The 27,554-nt window shown below is 38.6% G+C and overlaps 1 protein-coding gene and 1 long non-coding RNA gene across 14 annotated transcripts in view; one reads left to right on the plus strand and one right to left on the minus strand.

The window, feature by feature from the left end:
• The window catches only part of Trpm (transient receptor potential cation channel, subfamily M), a 397,144-nt gene that overhangs the window by 52,847 nt on the left and 316,743 nt on the right, over positions 1 to 27,554 (minus strand). For all 13 annotated transcript variants that reach the window (XM_069332868.1, XM_069332863.1, XM_069332869.1 and 10 more), the window contains 4 exons: positions 27,200 to 27,413; positions 22,980 to 23,151; positions 20,621 to 20,751; positions 7,322 to 7,478 (listed from right to left, as the gene is read on the minus strand). In XM_069332868.1, coding sequence (XP_069188969.1) covers positions 7,322 to 7,478; positions 20,621 to 20,751; positions 22,980 to 23,151; positions 27,200 to 27,413 — 674 coding nt within the window. The remainder of the gene's footprint in view (positions 1 to 7,321; positions 7,479 to 20,620; positions 20,752 to 22,979; positions 23,152 to 27,199; positions 27,414 to 27,554) is intronic.
• LOC138369525 (uncharacterized) lies at positions 2,186 to 19,017 on the plus strand. The gene is made up of 3 exons (XR_011229869.1): positions 2,186 to 2,392; positions 3,856 to 3,983; positions 18,873 to 19,017. It is a non-coding gene; the product is annotated as an uncharacterized lncRNA (long non-coding RNA).

Below are 27,554 nucleotides of genomic sequence, written 5' to 3' on the forward strand. Positions count from 1 at the left end.
CTTGGCCCTCCAGTATCTTCCACGTGTATATTATTTGATCTCTCTCTCATCTTCTTTCTAGTGAGTACATTTGGAGAGCTTTGAGACGATCCCAATAATTTACGTGCTTTATTGCGTCTATGTATGCCATATATGTTCTCTGTATTCCCTCTATTTCAGCAATCTCTCCAGCTCTGAAGGGGAAAGTGAGTACTGAGCAGTACTCAAGACAGGACAGTACAAGTGATTTGTATAGTACAACCACTGTGATGGGATCCCTGGATTTGAAAGTTCTTGTAATCCATTCAATCATTTTTCTGGCTGAGGCAATATTTGATAGTTCGTCAAAATTTAACTCTTTAACTGCGCAACGCGCCTGCAGGCCCAGGCTTCAGGTGCGCAACGTGCCTCCGGGTGTTTTTATTTTTCACGTTCCATTCAAAACTCCTGCGGCTACGTGGGGTTCACATCAGCTTCCTCAGGGTTCTTGTAAACAGATGCCATCTTTAAAAAAAAATCATGGTCCACATTGCTGGGTATGAGAGCCTCAGTAGTGAGTGAGCAACCAGGGCTGGTGCTCGCAGCATGAGCGCACAGCTCTGCTGTTCAGCGTGTGACCACAGCATCGCCTTATGTCAAAATATATATATAACCTGTATTATTTAGTCATGATAGTATTATAGAAGAGCCTGAGTGTGATAATGACTGGGTACGATGTTCAAATATCAGTGATTCAATGCTATTCACGATGTTCATAGCGCTAGCCACAGCACCAAAGCATTATTTCGTCCATCTAGGAATCTTCAAATGACTTCTTAGGTTCCTTTTCAAAATAAACTTGTGGTAAATTATTCCTTTACAGAAATTAGTGACCAGAATTGTGGTTATAATTAGCGGTGTGGGTAGTATTGTGGAAGGAGGAAGTTTGGTGAGGGAGGGAGGTAGAGAATTGAGGTAGCCTCACTGTGTGGCAGTCACTCTTGTTTTGCTCACCATACTAGCTTCGTGGTTCGCTATAGGGAACACACATGTACATTGGTATATACAGTGTGTGTGTGTATATAGTGTAATAACAGTAACAGGAGTATGTTGAGTGGAGCTATTTTGGTGAGGGAGGTGACGTCGTAATCGTAGCGCTGTCTGCTGTGTGATTTCTCATGCAGTGTATGGTGGCCACTGTACTGTTTGGACACAATACCTGCTTACTTGCATAGTACTGGTAAATAAAACATTTAGATAGGTATATATAACATGTGTAAATAGTGTAATAAAAACAATAACAGTATGGTGGGAGGAGCAATGTTGGCGAGTAAGATGTTGGAGGAGTGAGGGAGAGCTGGCTGGGTGTGACAGCTCACACTCACAGTGTTCCGAATGTGGTGATGGTGAATGTATATAGTGTGTGACAGTGTATAGTCTGTAAATAGATTGTATATATACATAAATTAGCATGATACATGGTAAATATGTGCAACATATGTGTACACAAGTGTCATGCACATAACACAGTGTCCTTGGACAGTACGGATGTTTTACTACCATAATATAGTGTACGTGTTCATTATACATAGGATTAGCACATAAAAACAAATAAAATGTATTTGGAACTGTGCGCAAAAAACGAACAAAAATATATTCGCTGCAACTCACGCGCCCCGCCCCAGGCGCTCCACCGGCCCTGGGAGCTTACGGCATGGGCGCACGGGGAATGATGACATCACACGCCACCTTACGGACCCCATAGCAGCCAAAGTAAGTACAATTTCGAAATTCCGTTGCTATACCCATATACAGGGAGGGGTTTTTGACACTTTCAGAACAAAAAAAAAATTTTCCCGAGAATTTTTTTTCTTGCGCACTGGGGGGGGGGGGTTGTCATATTTATAGGCCGTGCAGTTAAAGGGTTAACGTTGATAGTTCTTTCTCAGCATACCTATTGCACTTCTGCTTTTCATGGGGCAATTTTGATCATCCTCCTGGTCTCATGTGATATTATTTCATAGGCTAATTTGGAACTAGTCCCTCTAATATTTTCCAGGTGGAAATTATTATATACTTGCTCTTGTCTGCACTCTAGAGAATACAAATTAAATTTTTTTAATTGGTTCCATTAATTTACAGGTTTTACAGAGTGAACTCTAGCAGTAAAGGGTCTTTGCATACACTCCTGGTCAGCAATTTCCTGACCAACTCGGTCAGGAAATGGACTGTCAAATATGATAAAAAATCTAGCCTGGCTCCTTTAACAAATGAAAAGGTTGCTCAATGTTTTACTAGAGATGAGAAGGAAGAGGACAATGCATCTGATAATACCATACTAGATCAGAAAGTGTCAATTATTTGTGTCCTAAACACACTCCTGGTCAACTCGGAATGGGGCTATTATTGTGCCCCAATCTACTCTAGTGTCTTGGTAAGTATCATTATTTTCAAGACCAGAGGCATTGCATCCCTTGGGTATCCATCCCTGGTATGGCATCCCTTTTTAGAAAGGTTCTTGTTATGCAACCTGTTATTTTCTTGCATTCGTGACAGCTACTTTATTGTGTTCTTTAAAGGTACACTATGGTCTTCCAACATGATTACTCCCAGATTCTTCATATTGCTTTTTCATTCTATAGTGTGATTTGACTGCATTTAATATGTTGTTTCCATTTTTGTATTTTTCTTTCTTCTATAGTGTAGGAGCTGGAATGTGTCTTCATTAAACATATTTTCATCTGTGGCCCATTGAAAGACCTGAGTATCATAAGATTGGAGAAAATGAGAAAATCAGTGGGAGCCATGAGAAGGATTCGAACCCGCTCACTTGGTACTCCCAAGTACTGTACCAAGTATCAGATTGGAGGTTTGTTGTGTCCTCTATATTGTCTACTCTCATGAAAATCTTGGTATCATCTGTAAATGAAGATGTAATAGTATAGTTTGTATCCTTGTTTATGTCTGACAAGTGGATGAAAAAAAGTACCGGAGCAGTACAATACCTTTGGGGACTGAGCCTTTCACTGGATGATCCGGATTTTACTTTATTGACTATTACACTCTGATTTCTGTTCATTAGGAAATTAAAAGATTATTCCATACTTTGCCAGTAATTCCCTGTTCGAGGTTATGTAGATGTTGAGATTCCATGTGATTTGTGATCATCTTAGCACTCTTTCAAAGATTTTTAAGATATGTGATATTAAGGTTATTGGTCTATAATTTTTTGCATCTGCTTTACTACCTCCTTTTTTATAGTGGCTCGATCTCTGCTGTTTTAGGTACATCAGGGGATAACACCAGTGTCTGGTCAACACCAGTGTCTTGGCTTGTCTCCAAAAGATGTTTAGAGCCTGTGATTGTGGTGTTTTGCACTTGATGAACATAGAACTCCAGAGTCTGGGTCTGGTGCAGAGTGCATGGACATGCTGTCTATGGCTACTTGAAAGTCCAGTAGGGTTAGGGTATCTTATACAGTATATAGTTCAATGTTGGTGTCATATTCATGAAGTATTCGTTTGGATAATTGATCTTCAATGTGTTCAGGGGGTTCACTGAAAACAGTTGTACTGTAGAGGGACTTGTATAATAATTATTGGGAGTGCAAAATGTGTCCCTTGACCAAATGTAGCATCATCAGTATGTTCACCACTGAGATTGAGAATCCATTTGGGTCATACCTTGAATCATCAGTGTTGGCGCTAGCATAAATGATCACTTCTATCACTTGTCCTGACTGAATTACACAGAATGAGTAACTGGAGTCCAAGCCCATACCACTTTGACAGTACTGTATATACTTTTTGAAGGATACACATCTCTTAACAGCACTAGAGACTCAACAATGACAATGTTCGGTATCAATACATAATGTGATTTGTACTTATTTTTCAGGTATGTGAAGACATGCCTCGCTTTCCTGTTTGCCGTGTGTATACAGAGCACATTGTTATCCTCGAAACATAGAAATCACAGGAGAAGAAAATATCTACCACTCAACATGTACTTACTGAACTCAAGAGGTAAGGAAAGTGAAGTTTTTGTTCTAATAATTTTTTTATTAATTTTTTATTTATTTATTCAAGAGTTCTTACATTCTTGTAAAGCCACTAACACTCGTAGCATCTTGGGCAGGTCCTTAATCCTAATTTTCCCCAGAATATGACCCGTCAAATCACTTAACAACCAGGTACCCATTCACTTCTGGGTGAACAGAGGCGTATAGCTAAGGATCAGCACCTAGTCAATCCTCCCCGGCCAGGATATGAACCCAGGCCAAATCACTCGCGAAATGTTGGGCGAATGTTTAACCACTGCACCACGGAGACTGATTATGACTAATATACAATGGGGCCTCGACTTACGATGCTAATCCGTTCCCAGAGACGGATCGTAAGTCGAAGCGATTTTTCCCATAAGAAATAAAGGGAATTGAATTAATCCGTTCCCTACCCTTCAAAATATTAACATACAAATACATTTTATACTGAATACAATGTTTTTTTTTTTTTAACTACAATACAGTACCAAAGTTTCTCTTACCTTTATAGAGGGTTCTTGATGGCATATGGAAAAATGCCATCAAGAGAGGGAATGGTGATGAGGGGCGGGGAGGAGGAGAGTTGTTACTGTTTTGGAAGGAGAGTCCTCTTCCATTATCACATTAGGCAGTGATGTTTTCTTTGGGGTACACTCTCTCCTACGTTTTGCCTGAATACTACTAGGACCTGGCAGCCCGTCACTGGCTGCCACTCCCTCCTTCCCTCACCTCATCTGACTCGCCACCATTCTCCTCCCACAATACTGTTTTTGTTTTTATTCACTATATACATATGATCTACATGTTTTGTTCACAATAGCGAACAACTAAGCTGGTATAGTGAGTCCAGACAGTAAAAGGTGATCACATAGAGTCAGCAGACAATGCTACCTCCCTTCCCACCAAGATTACTCCTCCCACTACAGTGCTAATTATCACAACAAACCTGCTATTATCAGAATCCTGGTCATTTTTATCATAGTCGGGGGTCTTCTGTAATATTATCATCACTAAATAATAGCATGAACATATATATAATGGCATTTTTAGGCGATGCTGTGGTCACAAGCTGAACAACAGTGCTGTGAGCTCATGCTGCGTGCGTCAGTCAGCTCACTCAATACTGAGGCCCTCACACCCAGGAATTTGGCCCACGATTTAAAAAAAAAATGGCGTCTGTTTACATGAGCCCTGATGAAGGTGAGGTGAACCCCGTGTATCCGCGGGCCGTTTAAATCTTGCGTAGTACTCCAATACATCATATGATGTGATGTGCAATTTATAGCAAGTTACTCAACACATCATATGATGTGTTGTGCTGTTTAAGGGTTAATGTTGCTATTTTGCATATTCTGCCATGCCTCCTGGTCTCATTAGGAATAACTTCAACATGCAGATTTGAAGTTAGTCACTCGTATTTACTATGCATAAATTATTATGTATCTCGCTAGCCTGTGCTCTAAAGGGTTCCAGTTGAGAGTTCGTGTTCTCAATATAGATGTACACTGAATGGATTCAGCCAGTAAAGGTTTTCTGTATGCTCTCTAGGTCAGCAATTTCTACAGCTTTTAATGGGGGCTGCTAGTGTGCAACAATATCCCACCCTAGATAGCACTAGTGTCTTAAAAGGTACCATCATTAGTTTGGCATCTCTTATTTGAAAGGTTCGTTTTATCCAGCCTGTCATTTTTTGTAGTTGTGACAATTACTGTATTGTGTTCTTCAAAAGTAAGGTCTTCCAACATGATTACTCCAAGGTCTTTTATATTACTTTTTATTTCTGTAGTGTGATTTGACTGCATTTTATATGTACAGTAGTTCCTGTCTAGATTTTTTTTATATACCATAAGACAGGAGCAGGAACTTGCCTTTATTGAACATTAATGTTGTTTTCTGTAGCACATTGAAAGACCTGGTTTACATCAGTTTACATATTTGCAGTGTCTTCTCTCATAAAAATCCTAAATCTGCAAAGGATGATACGGTACTGTGGATTGTGACCACATGTCTGATACGAGAATGAAAGAATAGAGGAGTAAGCACAGTCAGTACCCTGGGCAACTGAGATTTTCATGATGGATAATCCAGATTTACTTTGACGACGACTAACTCTTTGGATTCTCTCCTTAGAAAATTAAACTGGTGGAGTAGGAAGATGGGTTTCTACTTTGACAGTTACTCTTTTCATGGGTAGTTTTGTGGAATTATGTCATGGTCACATTTGTTGAGTGCATTTGTGAAGTCTGTGTATGTCGCATTGGCATTTTATTTTTCTTCCATATCATAATGGTCTAGTATATGTGAAAGGCAGAAGTATCTTGCTTTAAATGCTTTTTGTATTGGGTTATGTAGATGTTGACTTATGTGTTCAGTAATCTTAACTCTTGGCAGTATTTTTAAAGATTTTTATAATGTGTAATGTTAGTGTTATTGGTCTGCAATTTAATGTCTGTTTTACTGCCTTCTTTGTGAAGTTATAAGTGTTACATGTTGTGTGTGTCAGGGATGACACCACTGTTTTTCTCTCTGCTCTTATCTTCTGGCCTCAACTGATTTGTGGTGAGGGAACACCTACGCCCTTGTGCAAGCTGGCAGTCGGAGCTGAAAGTGTGCATGACAAATGTTGGCAGCTACAAGAAAGCTGTCCATAAGGGACACTGGGGTATGCTGGATTTTGTTAAAGATATGATCATCAGAGGCACATGGGGGTAAACAAATGTCACTATACACTTGGCCGGATATATAAATTTTATGGGCTGGATCAAATTTCTTCAGCAATGGAAGAACTGCAAAAAATTACTTTATGTTGGGGGGCAGTTTGAAGGGTAATTGCCTCCCCCCTTCCAGACAATCTTACCCAAGGTCCACGGTTACATGTCATCAACCATGTGTCCTCTTTATCACAATTTTCTAACAAAAAATAACAATTATCTTTTGTTTTGGTAACTGTTTTCTTTCAATCTTTTTGCCTTTCATTGTAACACTTGTAAGCAATATTTTGTAGTGATATCACTCTGTTATCCCTGCCAATCAAGTGAGTCTGTTGAGAAAAGTGCTTTTCATATGCACTCAAAATCTGTTTTATAACCGAAACATTTCTGACTTTGATGTATTTTCAAATTTGCAAGTAGGAGACATTTGTTTACTAAATTGCTAAATGTGCAAAATACTGATAAGAGATACTTTTAAGATTAGCTACTGGATCTAATGACCATGAAGGTGTACCGAGACAAAACTGATTCCACAAAATTTTTTTAACTACCGTCAAGAGAGATCAATTGCAAGATGTTAATACATACACACATTTAGGCAAAATCTTACTTATGGACAAATGCCAGGATGTCAGCTGCACGCCCCGTTCCATCACAAACAATAACAGGGACTGGAGGGGAGTCGGTGACATATTCTAGAACTTGTCTTATTGTCTGGGGTCCCCCTTCTATGACAACACATACAACAGGGGTTGCCAGTCCACCACCTGCAAAAAATTAAATATATAAGAGTTTATTACATATTCCTAAGCTAGAAAATATAATGTTCTTTTAAATATGGTGCTTGGTACTGTAGCACAAAACACGTATAGAAATAACCCATTATTGTGAATTATCTACAGTAATGTTAAAATTCAAAGTTTGTGGGAAGTCACAAGATATTAAAGAAAATGGTCCTTGTTGCACCCAACGCACTATTAATCAAAGCTAAAGTACATGACCCCCTATATTGAAAAACAGATCTAGGGTAGATGTTCTAAACATGTAATTAACTGAAAATATTCACCATATGATTTCTTAGATTTCCAGTCTGAACACTCTTCTAATACTGTGCATACTTTTGCCCTAAGGTACTTTATCTTTTTGGAGATTGTACCTTCTGACCCATGAATATAAGGAATGGTATACAGCAATAATAAATGTTGATATTCATAGGCTACAAATTGTAAACTTGCAGAATCTTCTTTTAATTTTGGTGTGGTTCATTTTCTACCCTAATCTAAAGCTTGCTTGCTTAGTTCTTGCATTTATTTTGTTGAGTATAATGCAGTTACTGTACATAACTTGAGGAGGGCTCCCTCAGTAACTCCATAACCTACTTAACTAACTTGAGAACTGCACCAGATTTCAGTGGTTCACAAGTGTCTACCAAGGACCGGAACCAAAATCTGTGCCCTTCAATACATCCAGGATCACCACGGTAACCAAAACTACCAGAAAGGTAGAGCGCACCAGACAAACAACTGCATGGTAAACATAAGCAATGCTGTCCCAACAAAGCAAACAATCTCTACCAGAATTGAAACCACTGGTCTGTCAAGCATGCACGCCATCAGGTGGCAACCCTGGCAGTTAGTAGTCTTCAAATGTCACCACACTCATTCTTGTTGGCGCCCTGTTGACAAAATGAATGATGTCAATCCTTTACACTTTGTTCATCATAGGGGCCTTTGCTGGTGCATTCCACTTATTGACCACACATACAGGGAACGAGAACTTTGTTACATCTCAAAGACTTGATTGCATGTCCAGCTTCCACCGATGTCCTACCTCATTTTAATTTAAATAGCCTTACTTTGTCCACTTTGTCTATTCTACTTACGATCTTTTATGTAGTAATTATATCCCATTTCTTCTCTAAAGTTGTGAAGGTGACTTTCCTCAACCAATCCTCATAGTTGAGCTTTCTCAATTTAAGTACTGTACTAATCTAGTTGCAAACTTCTGAGCTTTCTCAGGTTTCTTTTTGTGCCTCACAAGATGTGCGTTCCATGCTGGTGCAACATAATCCCTCATATACAGTGTGTATGGATTTGAAAGCCTCCCTGTTTAGATTCTTAAATGATGATCTTATGTTTGCTAACTTCCCATATGATGCTTATGCCATCATATTCACATGAGCTTCTGGTGTTAATGTTGACATTATGTCTACTCCCAGGTAGTTTTTCTCTTACTGTTTCTTGTAATTGCCTTCCCTTATGGCATAGTTAAATTCAGTTTATCTCCCTTGCAGATCTTTCAGGACTTTATTCCTATTTGAATTCCAGCAGCCATTTCTCTCTCTACTCCTGAAGTTTGTCAATATCGTCTTGCAGCACCCTACAGTCTTTTTTGCCTCTTACTCTTCTAATTTGCAAAAAATAACATTTACAAACTTACTCCTGGAATGTCATTTACATAAATTAGAAACAACAATGGGCTTAGGAAAAAGATGTGTAACTCCACCTTCCATTTTCTCCAGCCTGACATATCCTCTCTAACCCTTAGTTTACTATATCAGGTACTCCTGTATCCAGTCCAGTGTCTTTTATTTTATTCCCCACTTGTCTGTCTATCTTGTTTAATAGTCTTATGAGTGACTATATCTAAAGCTTTCTGGCAATATAGGAAGATGAAGTCCACCCATCCTTTTCTTGTCTTACTTTGGTGACCCTGTCATAGAATTCAATCAAACTTGATAAGCATAATTTCCCCTCTAAAGTTGTGTTGTCTATTTTAAAATTTATGCACCCCTAAATAATCTATAATCCTTTATGTAGTGGTTTTCTCCAGCATTTTGTATGGAATGCATGTTAATAATGCCTCTAGTTCAGTGTTTCATGTTTATCCCCTTTTTAACATAATGTTGAACACTACAAGTTAATGGATAACACAGGAGCCCCTACATCTTCCTTCAGAACCATCTTGATATCTGGTCTGGCCCTGGTTTTTTTTCCCCCTACATCCAGTTCCTCTAGGTCTCTTTTAATGTCTTAATACATTAACTTCAATTCTGTCTAATGTTGTTTCTGGCAATGCTGTTAATTTACCTTGAACACCAATCTGGTTTGTTGAGTTCTTCACACACTACTTTGTCTTTCTCCAAAGAGTGTAAGGGTGGGTTTTCCCTGCCCACTTTGGGTGTCCTAGGGTTAGTTTCAGCTGTCTACTCTACTACTCTGTAAAGTCATAGTGGGACAGTTGGGAATGGATAGTAGAGAGGATACCCTTCTTGCAATGGGTGTCAGAGTTGCTCCAAATGGGACTTGATGGAACCCTGGTTCATTCTTGACTTAACGACTCTGAACAGATTCGTTCTTTGTCCGATGTTCAATTTGACTATCCTACATCACATTCATCTGGTTTTGTCTTCAGGGTCTTTAATGGCTGATGGCACCAGGAATACCATACAAGTTAGATTGCAAGTGTTATTGAATTGGAGCCCCCTGCTCTTTAACCTTTTGACTATGTATGGCAAGAGGGGTCGATTTTAGGTCTAATGTATGATTTAAAACTTCATGGGTACATGGGGGCTTAAATCTGCTTCCTCTGGTCTCCAGTAAATAGATGCCATCTTGGAAAACAACTGGAACACTCCTCTTGAGTGTGAGGGTCTCTGTACTAAGACAGCAGCAAGGAGCAGCACATGCAGCAGCAGCTCACAGGAGGAGCTCACAGCATTGCCATGCAGCTCGTGATCATGGCATCACTTAATGATGAAAAAAATAACTGCAATAATTTAATGATAGCGATGTCAAAGTTCCTTAACATGATAAAGACTACAAGATTTAATATATTGGTGAACCCGGTGCAGGTGATCATCACCACAAGGTACACAGTATGATGCATACACAACAAAACTGAGGCTAACAGATTTCATGCTCCTTTAGAAAATGAACATGTGAAAAATTATTGATATTCAGGATTTAGTGACCAAAAATTTGATAGCACTAACCAAACACTGCTGTTATCTGTGTATGTAGTACATTGGTCGGCACTTTGCCATGTGCCAGTAGCACCTTCATCACAGCCAAAGCAAGCTACACTCACTTTCCCCCCCTTTCCAAAAGATCAGGGAACCACATTTTAATATCATTTTAATGTTAATTTTTGTCTTGTTCTTGCACACCACAGGGTTGTAATGTAAATCACATACACAGTGCAGAGGTTAAACAGGTACCAGCAGTTGGGAGATGTTGTGAAACAAATTACTAGACCAATGGTTTCCATAATGTTCTTGTGGAGTAACAGTGTTTCCCTGGTGTGGCTGTGGGAGGCAGGAGGGTGGTCTGTGGTGTGGGTGATCTGGAAACTTATTTCAATGAATGCTAAGGAGTTGTGTAGAATTTGGTGTTATCACATACCTCATAACAAAGTGGCTCAATAGTAGAAATGTTACAATACTATTGTACCAAATGAACATATCGAAGCATACAATCAAAATATAGAAATTTAATTAAATTAACTAATAAAAAAATTATTGATGGGATGATACAATTTCTAATTATTCTATTACCAATGTCAATGTCAGTAAAAGGTCTCGATTCTGATACAGTTAGTGGTTAAATTCTTTTAAAAAATAGAGATGAAGCACTTTTCTGAAAATTTTCTTCTTTTAGTTTGGACACATTAACCCTTTCACTGCCTAATGCCGCATATTCCGTCATAAAACCAAAATACGGAGTATGCGTGATGACGCAAATGGCATCAATAATTTAACATTTTGTAAAAATTCTATTTATTGACTAAATACTATAGGACTTGTTTTAAAATGCACACCAACTTCTTCCCATTCTCTGTATATCCCATGTGGCATCCTGGCTGCGTTGTGTGGGCGCCCACCCACGCTGGAGGATCACTATTCTCGTGACTTCGCTCGTGACACCCGCGGCCTTCCCTCGAGTCGAAAAGTTCCCCATTCTGATTATTTTATCTCGGGTATTTGTTGTTACCGGCTTTATAAACACTGCAAATTGACCTCCAGATGTATACTGATCAAGAACAGAGCCAATCCATGATGAAAGCATTTAAAGAAACATGTATGAGGGAAAGTTATTGACTTTTCATCAAAAGTATAGAAAAGTGAGATTTAAACGTTCTTATATGCAAATATCCCTTTACAGCATTCTATTGCAAAAAAATTGATACCAAATTGAACAACATAGCACGAAAATTGAAGTGAGAAAGCTGAAAAAAGTATAAACATTTTTGTGTGATGGTGAGCTCTCAGCCTACCTTGCGGTGCGCGGCAGGTCTAAAGTATAGAAACGTGAGACTTGTATGTTCTTATATACACATATTACTTTAGAGCATTCTATTGCAAACAATTTGATACCAAATTGAAAAACATAGCACGAAAATTTAGGTCAGAAAGCTAAAAAGAGTATAAACATTTGTGGGTGGTGGCGAGTTCACGCGCACTGCTTGGGTTACCTTGAGGTGTGTGGCGGGTCGCCCGCCGGGGCAACAAAAGTGTTAATGATTTGCATTATTAGCATGATAAATGTATTAATAATATAAGACTGATTAAAGAATAGAAAACAATTGTAAATCAGCTTAATCTTCTCAAAGAAACAAAAAAACATTGTTATACATGCAGATATTCATGCTTTAATTGTGTACAGTATTATACAATAAAATGTATAATCTGATTTCAAATAAAGTAATATTGCAACACTAGCTCAATTAAAGCAAAGTTAATTCCAATCTACCCAAAAGTAATCCTTAATCTATAAGGCATAAGAATTAAGTCTGTTATTAAATGTTAAAGAATTGTTTTAAGAAATTCATGATCTGAAATAATTGAAATTCATGATCTGAAATCATGAATTTCTCTCAATACCAATTACTGTAAAATTCTAAATCCTGAGATTCTCAATACCAATTGATTGTCTTACAACACCACAAAAAATGAGAGGAAAGTTAATGAATAAAATATGTAACAAAACTACAGCTGGTTGTTATAGATGATAAGGTGTCAAGGACATTTCAGTTGTCACACTGAGGGGGAAGGGGTTGGAATGTAGAAGTACTGTATATCCATAGGTTGTTTTATTGCTAGCCAATCAGTCTTTGTAATTACCTAAGTGTAATTACCTAAATGTTGTTACAGGATGAGAGCTACACTCGGTGTCCCATCTTCCCAACACACTGTCATATAAAGTTTTGAAATTACAGAGGAATTTGGCCTCCACCACCTCACTTAACTTGTTCCAACCGTCTACCACTCTGCTTGTGAAAGTGAATTTTCTTACATTTCTTTGGCATCTTTGTTTAGTTTAAATCTATGATCTCTTGTTCTTGAAGTTCCAGGTCTCAGGAATTCTTCCATATTAGTTTTATAGATTCCTGTTACTATTTTGTACATAGTGATCATATTGCCTCTTTTTCTTCCATCTTCTACTTTTGGCATATATAATGCCTCTAACCTCTAATCATAGCTCAAGTCCTTCAGTACTGGGAGCTAATTAATGGCATGTCTTTGCACCCTTTCCAGTTTGTGTGCTGCTTAAGATATTGGCACCATACAACCGCTGCATATTCCAGCTTTGGTATAACAAAAGTCGTGAACGATTTCTTTAGTATTTTGCTATCCATGTACAGTAGAACCTTGAGTGACGAGCGCCTCAATTGGTGAGCATTTTGGGTAATGAGCGCCCCGATCGCCGACAGTTTGTTTCGTTTGGCGAGTGCTTGTTTGAATAACACCACCACCACATGGTGGGGTCGCGCTGCTTCTCACACATTCTTAGACGCCTCCGACGATGCAAATAAAGTATTTTTTTTTTAAGATACTAATGATGCTGGGATATAAAGGGGGTGACTGCTGTGATGTTGCAAAGCATTGACTTTTTTTGTAGAAAAAAGAAATGAAATTTAAAAAAAGAAATGTTAAAAAGGTTCGTTTGGTGTTCGGCAGGTAGGCTGCTCCATGTTTCCTTAAAAAAAAAAAAAAAAAAAATTGAAACAATTTAAAAAACGGACAAATGCCATAAAGGTTCGTTAAGTGTTTGGTGGGTAAGCTGCTCTATTATTGATAAATAAATAAAAAATACAAAACAAATTGAACACGGTCGAAACAAAGAAAGACTGTCGTAATGGAGCTTCCTACCCGCCAAACACTGAATGAACCTATATGGCATTTGTCCATTTTTCAAATGGTTTCCATTTTTTTTTTTTTTTTTTTTTAAGAAATATGGGTGGCGCACGTGCCTCTGGCTCCCAAACACCTGTCCGACGCGGTGTTGAAAGATTGAGCTCTGTCGGTGAAATTCAAACCTCATTGTTTGAAGAACATAAGGGTCATGATATTGGTGAAGCTAGGCGCAATAAGGATCTAACACAAAGGTCGAATGCAAGTGATACATCACCTATTAGCACGATACAGTGAGCATATCCATTTGTAGCTCTGAGCACCAACCTTGCCCACCTATGACATCTCCAATTTATATAGATGATACATGGATGAATCGTTTTCTGGGTTCAGTGATGATGCATCTGATACAAGTAGCATAGACGAACAGTGTTAGCGGCTTCCATGGTGGTGGTTTCCATAGATATTTTCAAGAATAGCTAAATTATTACTCACTTCCGAAGTACTGAGTGTTACTGTATAGTGTGTGAAACTGTACATACTGTAATTTTAGTGAATTTTTAACAAGTAATGTTGTGACAATAAACATTTATTGTAGACACATTACTGGCACATGTATCACAGTTCCATGGAACATTATGAACGTTCTACTGTATACATATTGTAAAGGTCACAAATGTGTATCATATATGATAAGAAAAAAATAAAACTGCATTGGAAATACATAGAACAAATAATTGAAAATATATTTGTGGCAACACACGGTGCTTGACTGGCCTGGACGACCAGCCCCTGATGATGTCACAGCGCACCTTGTCCACGTCCACACAGCCAAAGTAAATGGAATTTGGTATTTATTTTTATATAGACATGTTCAGGGAAGGGAATTTACCATTTTACAAACCAAAAATTATTTTTTGGGAACACTTTATGTCATGCGCACAGGGGGAATTTCATAATAAACTCGGCGCATCACAGTGGTTAAATGGGGACATTCGTTTTGAAACACGAGCATTTCACACGACGAGTACGGCGCCAGAACGGATTAAATTCATTATTCGAGGTACCACTGTATTTAAAAGCAGTTCTGAAGTTAGAAAGTGTAGCATAGGCTCCTCGCACAATGTTCTTTATGTGATCCTCAAGTGATAGTTTTCTTCTAGAACCACCCCTAGATCTCTTTATCAGAATTCTTTAAAGATTTCTCACATAATTTATAGGTTGTGTGGGGTCTATGTTCTCCTATTCCACATTCCATAACATGAAATACTCAGATCACCACATACTCAGATCACAAGCTCATTGAAGTGCAAACTACTGTACCTTCAATACTCAGAATAGACCTAAAACAATGATCAAGCGAGAGCGGTTTTTCAGTGAACTTAATTTTAATAATAAAAGGATAGACTGAGAGACAATAAACAGGGAACTTACAAACATTCCATGGGAAACTGTTTTAAGTAATAAAAATCCTACAGAAGGAATAGAAAAACTGACTTCTGATGCATATCAAATCTGAAACATGATCCTTTGAGGAAAGCCAGAAAGAGGTCAAACAGAGAAAGAGAACGCAGATGACACTATAAAATAAGGAAAAAATAACAGAAATGCTTCAGTAGACACGACTTTCCCTACAAAGAAGGAATAATTTAAACAGGGAGAATGAAGAAATAGAGCAGAAATTTAAACACTCATATGGAATTGAAGAAAGGCAACTAGAACAGAAAGCAATTCAGGAAATAAAGAAAAACCCAAAATATTTCTTCACATATGTGAAATCAAAAGCAAAAATCACTGTCAATATTGGAGCTATTCGTACAAGTGTAGGTTTATACACGGAGGATAACAAAGAAATTAGTGAAATTCTAAAAAAAGCCGCATGAGGACATGTTTAGCACTCCAATAAACAGCATGAAAGTGGAAGATCCCGACAACTTCTTTATGCATGATATCCAAACCCCTGTAAATATAACTGATATCACCACTAGTGTGGCAGATTTTGAAAGAGAAATTGAAAATGTACCCATGCATTCGACTCCGGGTCGAAATTCATGGAATTCAATATTTATAAAGAAATGCAAGGTGCCAGTAGTAGAGGCACTCAGTATAGTGTGGAGGAAGAGCTTGGACATGGGGAAGATACCAGATGCGCTTAAAGCAGCAGACATAGCCCCTCTACACATGGGAGGGAGCAAAGCATTGACAAAGAATTATAGACCAGTTGCACTAACGTCGCACATAATAAAAGTATTTGAGAGAGTGATCAGGAGTCAGGTCACCAGTGTCATGGAGACCAATGAGCTCCACAATCCAGGCCAACATGGATTTAGAGTGAGAAGATCGTGCCTCTCACAGCTACTTGACCACTACGACAAAGTTACTGAGGCATTAGAAGAAAAACAGAATGCAGATGTGGTATACACAGACTTCACAAAGGCATTCAATTCATGTGACCATAGAGTGATAGCACACAAAATGAGGGCAATGGGGAATAACCGGTAAAGTAGGACGCTGGATACTCGGTTTTCTGTCGAACAGAACACGGTAACAGTCAACCATATAAAATAGAGTCTAAGCACAGTTAAAAGTTCTGTACTGCAGGGTACAGTCCTTGCACCACTGCTTTAACTTATTCTCATATCAGATCTAGACAAAAATACAAGTCATAGCTTTGTATCTGCTTTGCAGATGACATAAAAATAAACATGAAAATTACCTCTGCTGAAGACATTGAAAAATTTCAAGCAGATATTAATAAAGTTTTCAACTGGGCAACAGAAAATAACAATGATTAACAGTGATAAACTCCAGGTACTCAAGTACGGTAAAGATGAGGATCTTAAATATAATACAGGGTACAAAACACAATCAAATGTGCCCATAGTAGGAAAACAGCATGTAAAGGATTTGAGAATAATAATGTCTGACGACCTAACGTTTAGGGACATAACCAAGGAAATATTGTGTCGGCCAGAAAATGATAGGATGGATTACGAGAACTTTCAAATCCGGGGATCCCATCACAATGGTTGTACTATACACTTGTACTGTCCCATCTTGAGTACTGCTCAGTACTCACTTCCTCCTTCAAAGCAGGAGAGATTGCTGAAATGGAAGGAATACATAGACGCGATAAACCACCTAAATTATTGAGATCGGCTCAAGGCTCTCCAAATGTGCTCACTAGAAAGGAGGCGAGAGATATTAAATAATATACACATGGAAAATACTGGAGGGCCAGGTCCCAAATCTACACAGTAAAATAACATACGGGAGTAAACAATATGGAAAAAAATGCAGAATAGAACCAGTGAAGAGCAGAGGTGCCATAGGCACAATCAGAGAACAGTGTATAAACATCAGAGGTCCACGGGAGTTCAACATACTCTCAGCGAGTATAAGAAATATTGCCGGAACAACAGTGGACATCTTCAATAGAAAACTAGATAATTTTCTCCAAGGAGTGCTGGACCAACCGAGCTGTGGTGGATACATGACCCTGCGGGCCGCTCCAAGCAACAGCCTGGTGGACCAAGCTCTCACAAATCAAGCCTAGCCTCAGGCCAGTTTTGGGGAGTAGAGGAACTCCCAGAACCCCATCAAGCAGGTATCATATATGTGACATATTATATGCTATGATTAAGCAAACAGTGTTTCTGCTGTTATTGCACTATACACATATTGTATGTACCTATCTACATACGTGTTTACCATAACGAACCACTAAGTTGGTATGACGAGTCCAAACAACAAGAGTGGGCTGCCACACCCAGCCAGCCCTCCCTCACTCCTTCAACACCTAACTTCTCCTCCCACAATACTGTTTGTGGTTTTATTACACTATATTCACACACACACACACATATATAAGTACATATTTACTGTACATGTTTTGTTCACCATAACTGTACAAGTCACACAGCAGTCGGCAGACAATGCTAGGAGATGACGCCACCTCCCTCACCAAAATGGCTCCTCTCAACATACTCCTTTTGCTGTTATATACTATACACACACACAGGTACTTATATATAAGTACCTATCTATAGTTGTGTTCACTATAGCAAACCACTAAGCTGGTATGGCGAGTCCAGACAATACCAGGTTGCCCCACACAGCAAACGACACCACCTCTTCCTCCCTCACTAAGACGACTACCACCATACTACACACAGCTAATTCTCACCACAATTTTGCTATTATCAGAATCCTAGTCACTAAATCCTGTAAATGAATAATTTACCGCAAGTTTATTTTGTAAAGGAACATGAGAAGTCGTTTGAAGATTCTTAGATGGACGAAATAATGACAGATGTGGCTAGCGCTGTGAGCATCTTAAACAGCATTGATTCACTAATATTTGTACATTGTACATAGTCTTTATCAGTCGGGCTCCTCTGTAATACTATCATGGCTAAATAATACCAGTTAATTATATATATATATTTTTTTTTACATATTTAGGCAATGCTGTGGTCACAAGCTGAACAGCAGTGCGGTTAGATGATGATGCATGCACCAGACTTGGTTGCTCACTCAGTACTGAGGCTCTCATACCTGGGAATGTTGCCCACAATTTTTGTTAAAAATGATGTCTGTTTACGAGAGCCCTGAGGAAGTTGATGTGAACCTCATGTAGCCGTGGGAGTTTTGAATGCTACATTGTACCTATGAGTGCCTTCAGGTGCTCTGCGCAGCACCTCGAGGCGCTCTGTGCAGTGCAGTGGTTAAATGGAGTCGGTTATTATTATGATACCGTTTCCTCACGAGTTTACAAGAATTTTTTTTTTTTAAGTCTACATAATCTTCCTGGGTTGGTGCCTTCTATTGATATTCATTTATTAATGTAATGAGCTCTTGAATAATTTTTGTTTTCCATGACACTCTTGTGTAATGTTGAACTTAAAATTTAATTTGGAGTCTGATCGTAGAAGTGTAATATACCTGATTTAATAAGCAGTTTTTTCTTGGCCCATTTATAGCTGCATTGGTATTGTACTAATAAAATATATCTTTTTTTCCCAATCAGGAATGTGGACAGACTGATCCTGCAAGCAAAACTGAGCAGAAGCCAATGGCTGCAAAAGTCCAGGATCTCGTACCACCACAAGGAAGAGGAAGACAACCGAGCGAAGTGGCTGGTCTTGGGCACTTGCACCAAGTTTGTCAACGACCTTCAGCCTGCCTGCCTTGACCAGACAGCGGCTGGAGTGGGTGGATTCTTCGCTCGGCATCCCATTGGACAAGGGGGTGATCATGATAGACCAGAAGGCTGCTGTGATCAGCCCTTGCCTCATCTGCCACTCCTCAAGCTAAGGCATTTAGGCACCTAATGCAATGGGGGCAGGTTGCCTTACTGCTTTAGGGGCCTAAATGCCTTAGCTTGAGAAGCTGCAGGTGATCACGACGAGGGCTGATCACGACAGCCTTCTGGTCTATCATGATCACCCTCTTGTCTGATGGGAGGCCGAGCGAAGAAACCACCCGCTCCAGCTGCTGTCTGGTCAAGGCAGGCAGTCTGGAGGTCATTGACAAACGTGGTGCAAGTGCCCAAGACCTCCACCACCTCCCCCCAGTACTCCTAAGGAGGGTACAGGCACATACCTTATAGGTATATTATAATTATTAATAAACAGTATTCTTTAACTCCTTTATTTGATTCTACCCTTTCTGTTCTGTGAAGTCCCTGGAGGTGATCATCAGGTTTTATGAGGAGGAATGTGAGTAATCTTGGATAGTTTCCTCAAGTTTGGCAACTATCTCACCTGTAGAGTGGTCAAAGTGTATGGCTTCCCAGCCTGGCCCATTGCTTAAAGTGCCTAAATGGCCTTGGCTCGAGAACCCGTAGGAACTGGTGGACAAGGGGCTGATTACAGCAGCCATGATCAGTCCCTTAAATATGTATCTGAAGCAACAAGGCAGGCTGGGATGCTGAATAAACTGAAGCCAGCTATTCTACAGCCATGGTAGAGGTGGAGTGCTTCTGTTTATTCAGCATCCAAACTTGCCTTGTTACTTCAGGAGCAAGTGGATAATCATGGCTGCTATGATCGGCCCCTTGTCCACTAGTTCCTATGGGTCCTAGAGATGAGGCCATTTAGGCACTTTAAGCAATGGGCCAGGCTGGGAAGCCATACACTTTGACCACTCTACAGGTGAGATAGTTGCCAAACTTGAGGAAACTATCCAAGATTACTCACATTCCTCCTCATAAAACCCGATGATCTGCAACGTCACCACCAGGGTCTCCACGTGGATGTTACCTGTTGACAACAAAACAAAATGTTAATCCAAAAGTCAAAGCTACAGAATCTACTTTTTAGTTTATATACTTTTGGCATCATTCTAGAAACTCAATATCATTTACTAATTTTCCCATTTATTTTTTACTTGTGCAGTATACACAGGTTAACTCATATCTCCAAGTATCCCCCCCCCCCACAAAAAAATATACCCATTAAAATTCAGGTATGTCCTAAATGTTGTGGATGATTAGGGGGGCTAAGTAAGAAAAAAATAATACAAATACAGTATCTAATTAGCTAATCAAATCTTCACATTCTTATAAATAATTATTACTTTTGTATTGCCTATGTACTGTATTTTCTTGAAGTTTTACCTTCATACAAACAGGGTTCCCCCCCCCCCTTTTCCTTATACTGTATAAACTACTGCAATACAGTAGACAAATTCCAAAACAATCCTAGCGCGCACACTACAATTTAGATGCGACAGTATTTAAGCAATGTGTATAAACTGCACACACTTATAACTTACGAGCTTCAATACGTTGTTTGGAAATATAGTGTTCTAATTTTCGTCTCAGGATCAATTCAGGTCCATATTTTCCCACTGTTCCATTGTCTACAAGCAAGAAGAATGTGTGATGGCTGTTCAGTGCAACAAATCTGAAACATTTTGAAAATTTATTTTTATATCTGCATAAATACAAAATGGAAATATATACAACTTACAAAAAAATATACATGGAAAAATTAATTCCTATTCAACATTAATACAGTAGTGTATTTTCCAGTCCGAGTCAGCTAGCTGTTAAGTTGGCTCACCATACCAGTCACACCACAGATAAATAATATACCTATTAACTGACTGAATATGGCCAGGAAACTGTGTAGGTGGTCAGATATCTCACAATGTTCACACAGGCCAATTGTATGATGGTGTAACCTAGCCTGCACTTGCCCACCTAACTCAGCACCTCTGGCTTTGTGCAGCCATGTGACTGTAGCATCCCTGGCATTACTGCCCTTGCCTTCCTTCCCTTATGGCAGCTTTGTAATAGTGCACCAGTGTTGTCACAAGCTTAAACTAGTCGACAAAATAAGAGGAAATGTGTTGTATCGAGAAGAATAGGAACAACAAAAAAGTTGACGAGTTGTTCCTAAGTCTGAAATTTATACCTAGTACAACATTGATAAAACTGTGGGAGTTATGTTAAAACTGAAACTAGGTGCAAGATCATGAGTAATTATTGAGTGATAAGTAATTCTCTTGTAAGATAAGCAATTCATTAATTGAATAAGTAATTATTATTGTAATTCTCTAATAATACTCTTGTATGGTGAAGTCAGTGCTATTAAAAGAAAAAAAAAACAAGTAAATATTATCTGCCCTTCTCTTTCCTGACAAAGTGCAGTGCATACCGAGCTCCTAGCACTTCAAACCAGTAGTTGCATTCTCCAGCATGAGATAAATGGGAAAAGGTTAGCCAGAACCTTTAAGTGATACACCTGCTCTGGGTGCCCTCCTCGGGTGCTGCCTGAAAAGCTCCACTCACCCTGGATAGTGTGCTCCGTCGCTCTCTGCACAGCTCTTGCCTGTGGACCATTCATCAGGCCTATTAAAGATCATGCCCAAGGGGTATATCCTGGACTTTGTCTTCTCAGTCCTCCCAGAAATTTTGTTGCCACAGGATAGCCATTACATCTATTTCTTCACCTACATTCTAAAGACGTTGGCCCAAAGGGTGATTGTTGCAGGGTATTTTCATCAGATTCAGTCCATCACTTGGTGGAAAAGGGGTTATATCAACAAGAGATGATCTGTTCAACCCATCCTCCAGCCTAAACTATAAGTCACTCAACTACTGACTTCATAATTAATAAGTTAGTACACTATTTGATTTATACAACAGACAATCGACTGACAGGCTGGACACAGTATTTTAATGAACGGTTTCTTCTCATATATGAACAAAAATACTATACAGTACACCATGGGTTTAGCAACAGATTTATGAAAAGCTTTGGTGTTTTAATTAGTGATTTTGGGGGCACTATATATACATAACAGGCAGAATGTGAACTAACCATATTTTGAAACGGCTTCAAACATGGTCAAGATGGCAATATCAGTATTTGCCTTATACAGTGTGAACCAGACAACCCTTTATTCTGATGGATGACCACTAATCCATGCTTCACCAGTTGATTTCGAGTCAGTCTTGGCTCAGGATCTTAATTTCAAGAGGTTGTTTAGAGTTTTGGGTATGTCACCTTCCCCTACCACTTTCAGGTGCAGCCATTTCAATCTGGCTTCTAGGACTATTGCCAGACTCACCAGAGTGGTTCTCTGGAAGTTTCATTTGTGTAATATTCATTTATGTAGTAAATGAATGGTTCTTTTGGGCTCCCAGTCATCATGTTTGCCTACTTTCCAAGACTGCTTGCTGGTGGTGCTAGGTTCCTCTCCTGCCTCACTTCCCATTGTTGGCTTGTTCTAAGGAACAATCACATATTAGGAAATGTATATGTTTATCTCTCAGAATGTTCAGTAATACGTTTATTGCTTGTGATGTGTATCTATGTATGTATTAACACGATGTACTGAACGGGGTGAGAATAGCTTGAGCTACCTCATCCCTTTGTGTGTATTTTACCTCAATAAACTTATTTCAATTTCAATTTCAATCACCTATTGCATTCTTTTCCAGTAGGTAAGTAAAGGCTCTGCAGTCTCTTTGAAAGGTTCAAGTAGCCTTGGTGCCAGCATGTCGCCCTGCTTGTTAATAATTTTAGTGACAGGCATTTTTTGCCTTAGGGAGTACCTGAATGTGATAACTCAGAAATGCACAAATAATCATTAGCATAAAGCAGTAAACTAATTTAATATTTACTTAGATTTTGGAGAATTAATGGGGTGATAAGGGACATCTTTGTTGCGCCCAATCAGTTCCTGCCGTCTTTCGATGATTCCCCACGGAGCAATTCCCACACTTACAACACGACCACTGCGAACTCTCAGTGAGGACTCTGACACAAGTGCCTCTCCAACTTGCCTCGTAACACCTGTCAACATTAGACAATGTATTGAATTACATGTAAAAGATGATTTACTGTAGTTATAAAATTCTAGCAAGTGGTTAATAATTTGTTTATCTTGTAACTTTACTCAATTTCCAACTAAATGAGATACAAAAGGGTTGTTAATGTTTTACATGAAGCTCAACACTACTTTAAATGAAAATCTTGTGCAAATTGTCATCTAGGTAAAATGTTTGGAGTATTTTATCCTACTAGAAATGTGAGGAGGATATTACAGACATAAATGGAGTGTTTTGTGTATAGGTCTGAGCAAGCTATTTTACATAATAAACTAGATTTATATATACAAAATATATTCTTTATCAAAAATACATATAATTCCAAAAGTATAAAATTTAAAAAGACTATGAATAATGTTCAATGAAATCACATTAATATATTGTACCAGTGAGAAAATAAGTTTTTCTCATTGATACATCAGTACTGATTTTCTCATTGATACATCATGTTAATGTGATTTCATTTTGCATTTGAAGACAGGTGTTGGAGTTAGAAGTATTGGACCACAGCCAGAGTGCATCGAGGAAATGTGTGAAATCCTTGATTAGGCTTCAGTGGAAGCTTCAGGACCCCTAGAGAATTCAGTAGAATTCTAGGTTGCATTGCTTTTGACCATGATATGGTGTAGTGGTCTAAGGCATGAGCTTGGGAGTACCAAGTGAGTGGGTTTGGAGCCTCCTCATGATTCCTACTGATTTTCTCGTGAATAATGTTGAATACTGGTACAACTTTTGTCTATTATTTGTATATTTTATTCCTTTGTTTTTTATATTTCTATATATTTACATATTTCTAATATTTTAGAAAAAAAAGTCGTAGACAGAAGAAGGCTATATTTTACTAAGTACGGAATACAAAGGTATTTCCTATTTCCTCTAATGACATTTGTAAGATATTTTTGATTCAAGTTCATTAATACTGATTACTAATTTCATAACAAAATAAACCTTATTTTTCTTTCATTGGGTAAAGTTTCACTTGCTAAATGCTCTTGATGTTCATTCAAGTTTTAAAAAAAGACATTTATTAAGTCTATCATAATACAACATGAATGAATATCTTGTTAAGTTATTCAATTTATTTGAATTTATACTTATCATTTATTAAAATACTGTATGGCTGTAGTTAAAATAATTTAAGGAATGTGTCAGACAACTGCCTGGAACATCCCTCAAGTACAAATTCAGCATAGAATGTAATATCATGCTGGTGGGTCCATTTGGTGGGTCCCTCAAGCTAACCACCTGGTTACCTCCAACACCACACCCTTGCGTGTCATAAAAGCCTACTGAAAACCACAAATAGAATCTGGTCCGTTCAAAAGAGGCAAAGGTAATCTGGGGATATTAGATCAACACAAATCAAGAGGAAAAAAAACTGCCAGAACGGAAGTGTGCCCCAAACAAGAAAATGCATAAACATACATTGGTAACCTTGTCAACTAGGTACATACTCGTTAGCCAGTTACAAGTGCTAGTTAAATGATATAATACAGCTTAAGATGCCAGATATTGTTGCATTAGCAGAGAAAAACTGGGAGATATAATTTTAAATAAGGTGGTATTCCCAAGGAGCTATTCTATCTAAAGATGTGACAGAGAAATTAGAAAGAGTGGAGGTGTTGCTATCCTGGTGAAGAAACAACTAATGGCAAGAGAATTAATATTTGATAACTCTTGAGATGTCGCCATAATGGTGCTGGAGATGTATAGTCAGAATGATAAACTGATAATTATTACTGCATACAGTCCACCAGCAAGCAATACATGGAATAAGGAGGAGCTGGATGACAATAGAGAGCCTTATAATGATCATGAGAGAATTAATGTAAAACCTGATAAAGATAAATCACACGTTGATACTTGATGACTTCAATTTATGATCGATAGATTGGGAAGAGTATGAAGCAAGAACAGAAGACCTTTGGACCGACTGATTGCTAAACCTCATCTCGGAGTCTTTCATGTATCAACATGTAAAAACAGCCCACAAGAATGAGAGGTGATAATCATTGCTGGATTTGGTATTTACCAGGATAGAAGGAGAAGAGAAATTTGACATTCAGTACCTCCCTCCAATGGGCAAGGGCAACTATATCTTTTTGGAAATTAGATATGCATTGCATTATAATTTAGAAGAGATTGGAGTCAAGGAAATACTGTAGTGGAAAAACTTACTCCAAGAGAGGACACTATGGGGAACTTGGCAAGTTCTTTACTGAATTTGACTGGAAAGGTTGACTAGTAGGAAATGAAATGGGTGTATGGTGCCCATATCTCAAGAAACACATCAACTGGAAAAGGTGAAATGACATGCAACAAATTGTCTTCTGAAACTGGAAGACAAGAGCTATGAGGAGAGGCTAGAGGTGTTAAATATGCCAAAGCTAGAAGATAAAAGAAAAAAGAAGCAATACGATTACTACATACAAAATAGTAATGGAATCAACAAAATTGATATAGAAAAATTCTTCAAACCTGGAACATCAAGAACAAGAGGTCATAGATATAAGCTATGGAAACAAGGCTGCCAAAGAAACATTAAAAAGGTCACTTTTGCAAACAGAGTGGTATTCAGATGCAATAAGTTAAATGAGAAGGTGGTGGATGTTAAAATCGTCCATAGTTTCAAAGCGTTCTACGACAAAGAGTACTGGGAAGATGGGACACCCTGAGTGTAGCTCTTATCCTTTAACTACACTTATGTAAAACAAAACACATATTTAATAATTACTCCCTCCACCACTTTACCATCCTGCCCAAACACATGGGCTGGATGGTAGAGCGACGGTCTCGCTTCATGCAGGTCGGCGTTCAATCCCTGACCGTCCAAGTGGTAGGGCACCTTTCCTTTCCCCCATCCCATCCCTAATCCTTGCCCTGACCCCTTTCCAAGTGTTATATAGTCGTAATGACTTGGCACTTTCCTCTGATAATTCCCCTCTCTCCACCACAAGATGGCAACCCAGGGATCCAGCCACCTCAGACATGTGGCAACCAAAGATGAAAACACTAGAAGCCCCTGAAAAGGGAAGGGTGCTTTGCTTTGCTTCCTTAGTTTAATAGTCTAGGACCTCTTGTTCTTCGAAGTTCCAAGTTTTAAGAATTCCACTGTCAATTTTATCAATTCCTGTTATTATTTTGTAACGGGAAAAAGCAGTGGCCATATCATCTCTTTTTCTCCTTCTAACTTTGGCACATTTAATGCCTCTAGCCTGTCCTCGTAGTTCTTGTCCTCCAGTTCAAGAAGCCATTTCATAGCATTCCTTTGCACCTCTTCCAGTTTACTTATGTGCTTCTTGAGATATGGGCACCAGAGAACTGTTGCATATTCCAATTTTAGTCTCTCAAAATTCATGAACAGTTTCTTTAATATTTTACCATCATGTATTTAAAAGTAATTCTAAAGTTGGAGAGCATAGCATATGCTCCTCATACAATGCCCTGTATGCTCGCTTAACTGTGATCACCCATGTGCTAGCGAGGGTTGAACTTTGGTTCTTTGGTTACGCCTCTCAACCGTCAATCAACTAGTGTACAGATTCCTAAGCCTACTGGACTATCATATCTACAGTTGAAACTGTATTTGGAGTCTGCCTCTACTATATCACTGCCTAATGGATTCTAATCCTTGTGCATTTTATGTAGTCCTCTGGTGACAATCTACTATCCCGATCCACCCCTAGATTTCTTTCTTTGCCCGAGTTCTTTAATGCCTTTTCAAATAATCTGTGACCTATTTTCTCCTATTCCACATTCCATAACATGGCATTTATTCACAATGGACTCCATTTGTCAAGTGTTGCTCCATACACTTATTTTGTCCAGGTCACCATGTGTGTGGGTGTGAGAAATGTTAAATTCCAATACGAGTTCTGTATTATTCTGAAAACTTATTTGAATAGCATTAAATCTTGTTGAATTAGTCGCATACATTTTGAATCTGCAAGAAGAAGAAGAAGAAGACAATGATGAATACACCAGGGGTCCAGAATGACAGTGAATAAACATACCTGTATTAGTTCCTGCTGTGAAGACCCAAGCACCAGTTGTTTTGGCTGCTTTTAATAAACCTTTTCTAATAACTTTTTTTAGTTTGGGTTGAAGATCAAAATTAGTTTTACCACCTTGTACTGTAATAAGCAGTTTTGGGAGATCTAGCCCCCACTCTCCTGTTAGCAACTGCAGGATATGGTCTGGTCGTGTGTCATGAGCGAGTCTCACATACTGAAATAAATAAAAAACTGTTAAAAAGAATACATGTGACTATGGGGCTTGATTGTCTTGATAGGACCAAGTAGCTAAATTTCAAACCATGCCACTAATGCCACTAATGGTGGCATTAGGTAAATCAATATGGAATGTGTG

Source organism: Procambarus clarkii, chromosome 28, assembly GCF_040958095.1.
Source record: "Procambarus clarkii isolate CNS0578487 chromosome 28, FALCON_Pclarkii_2.0, whole genome shotgun sequence".
Lineage (NCBI taxonomy): Eukaryota > Metazoa > Arthropoda > Malacostraca > Decapoda > Cambaridae > Procambarus > Procambarus clarkii.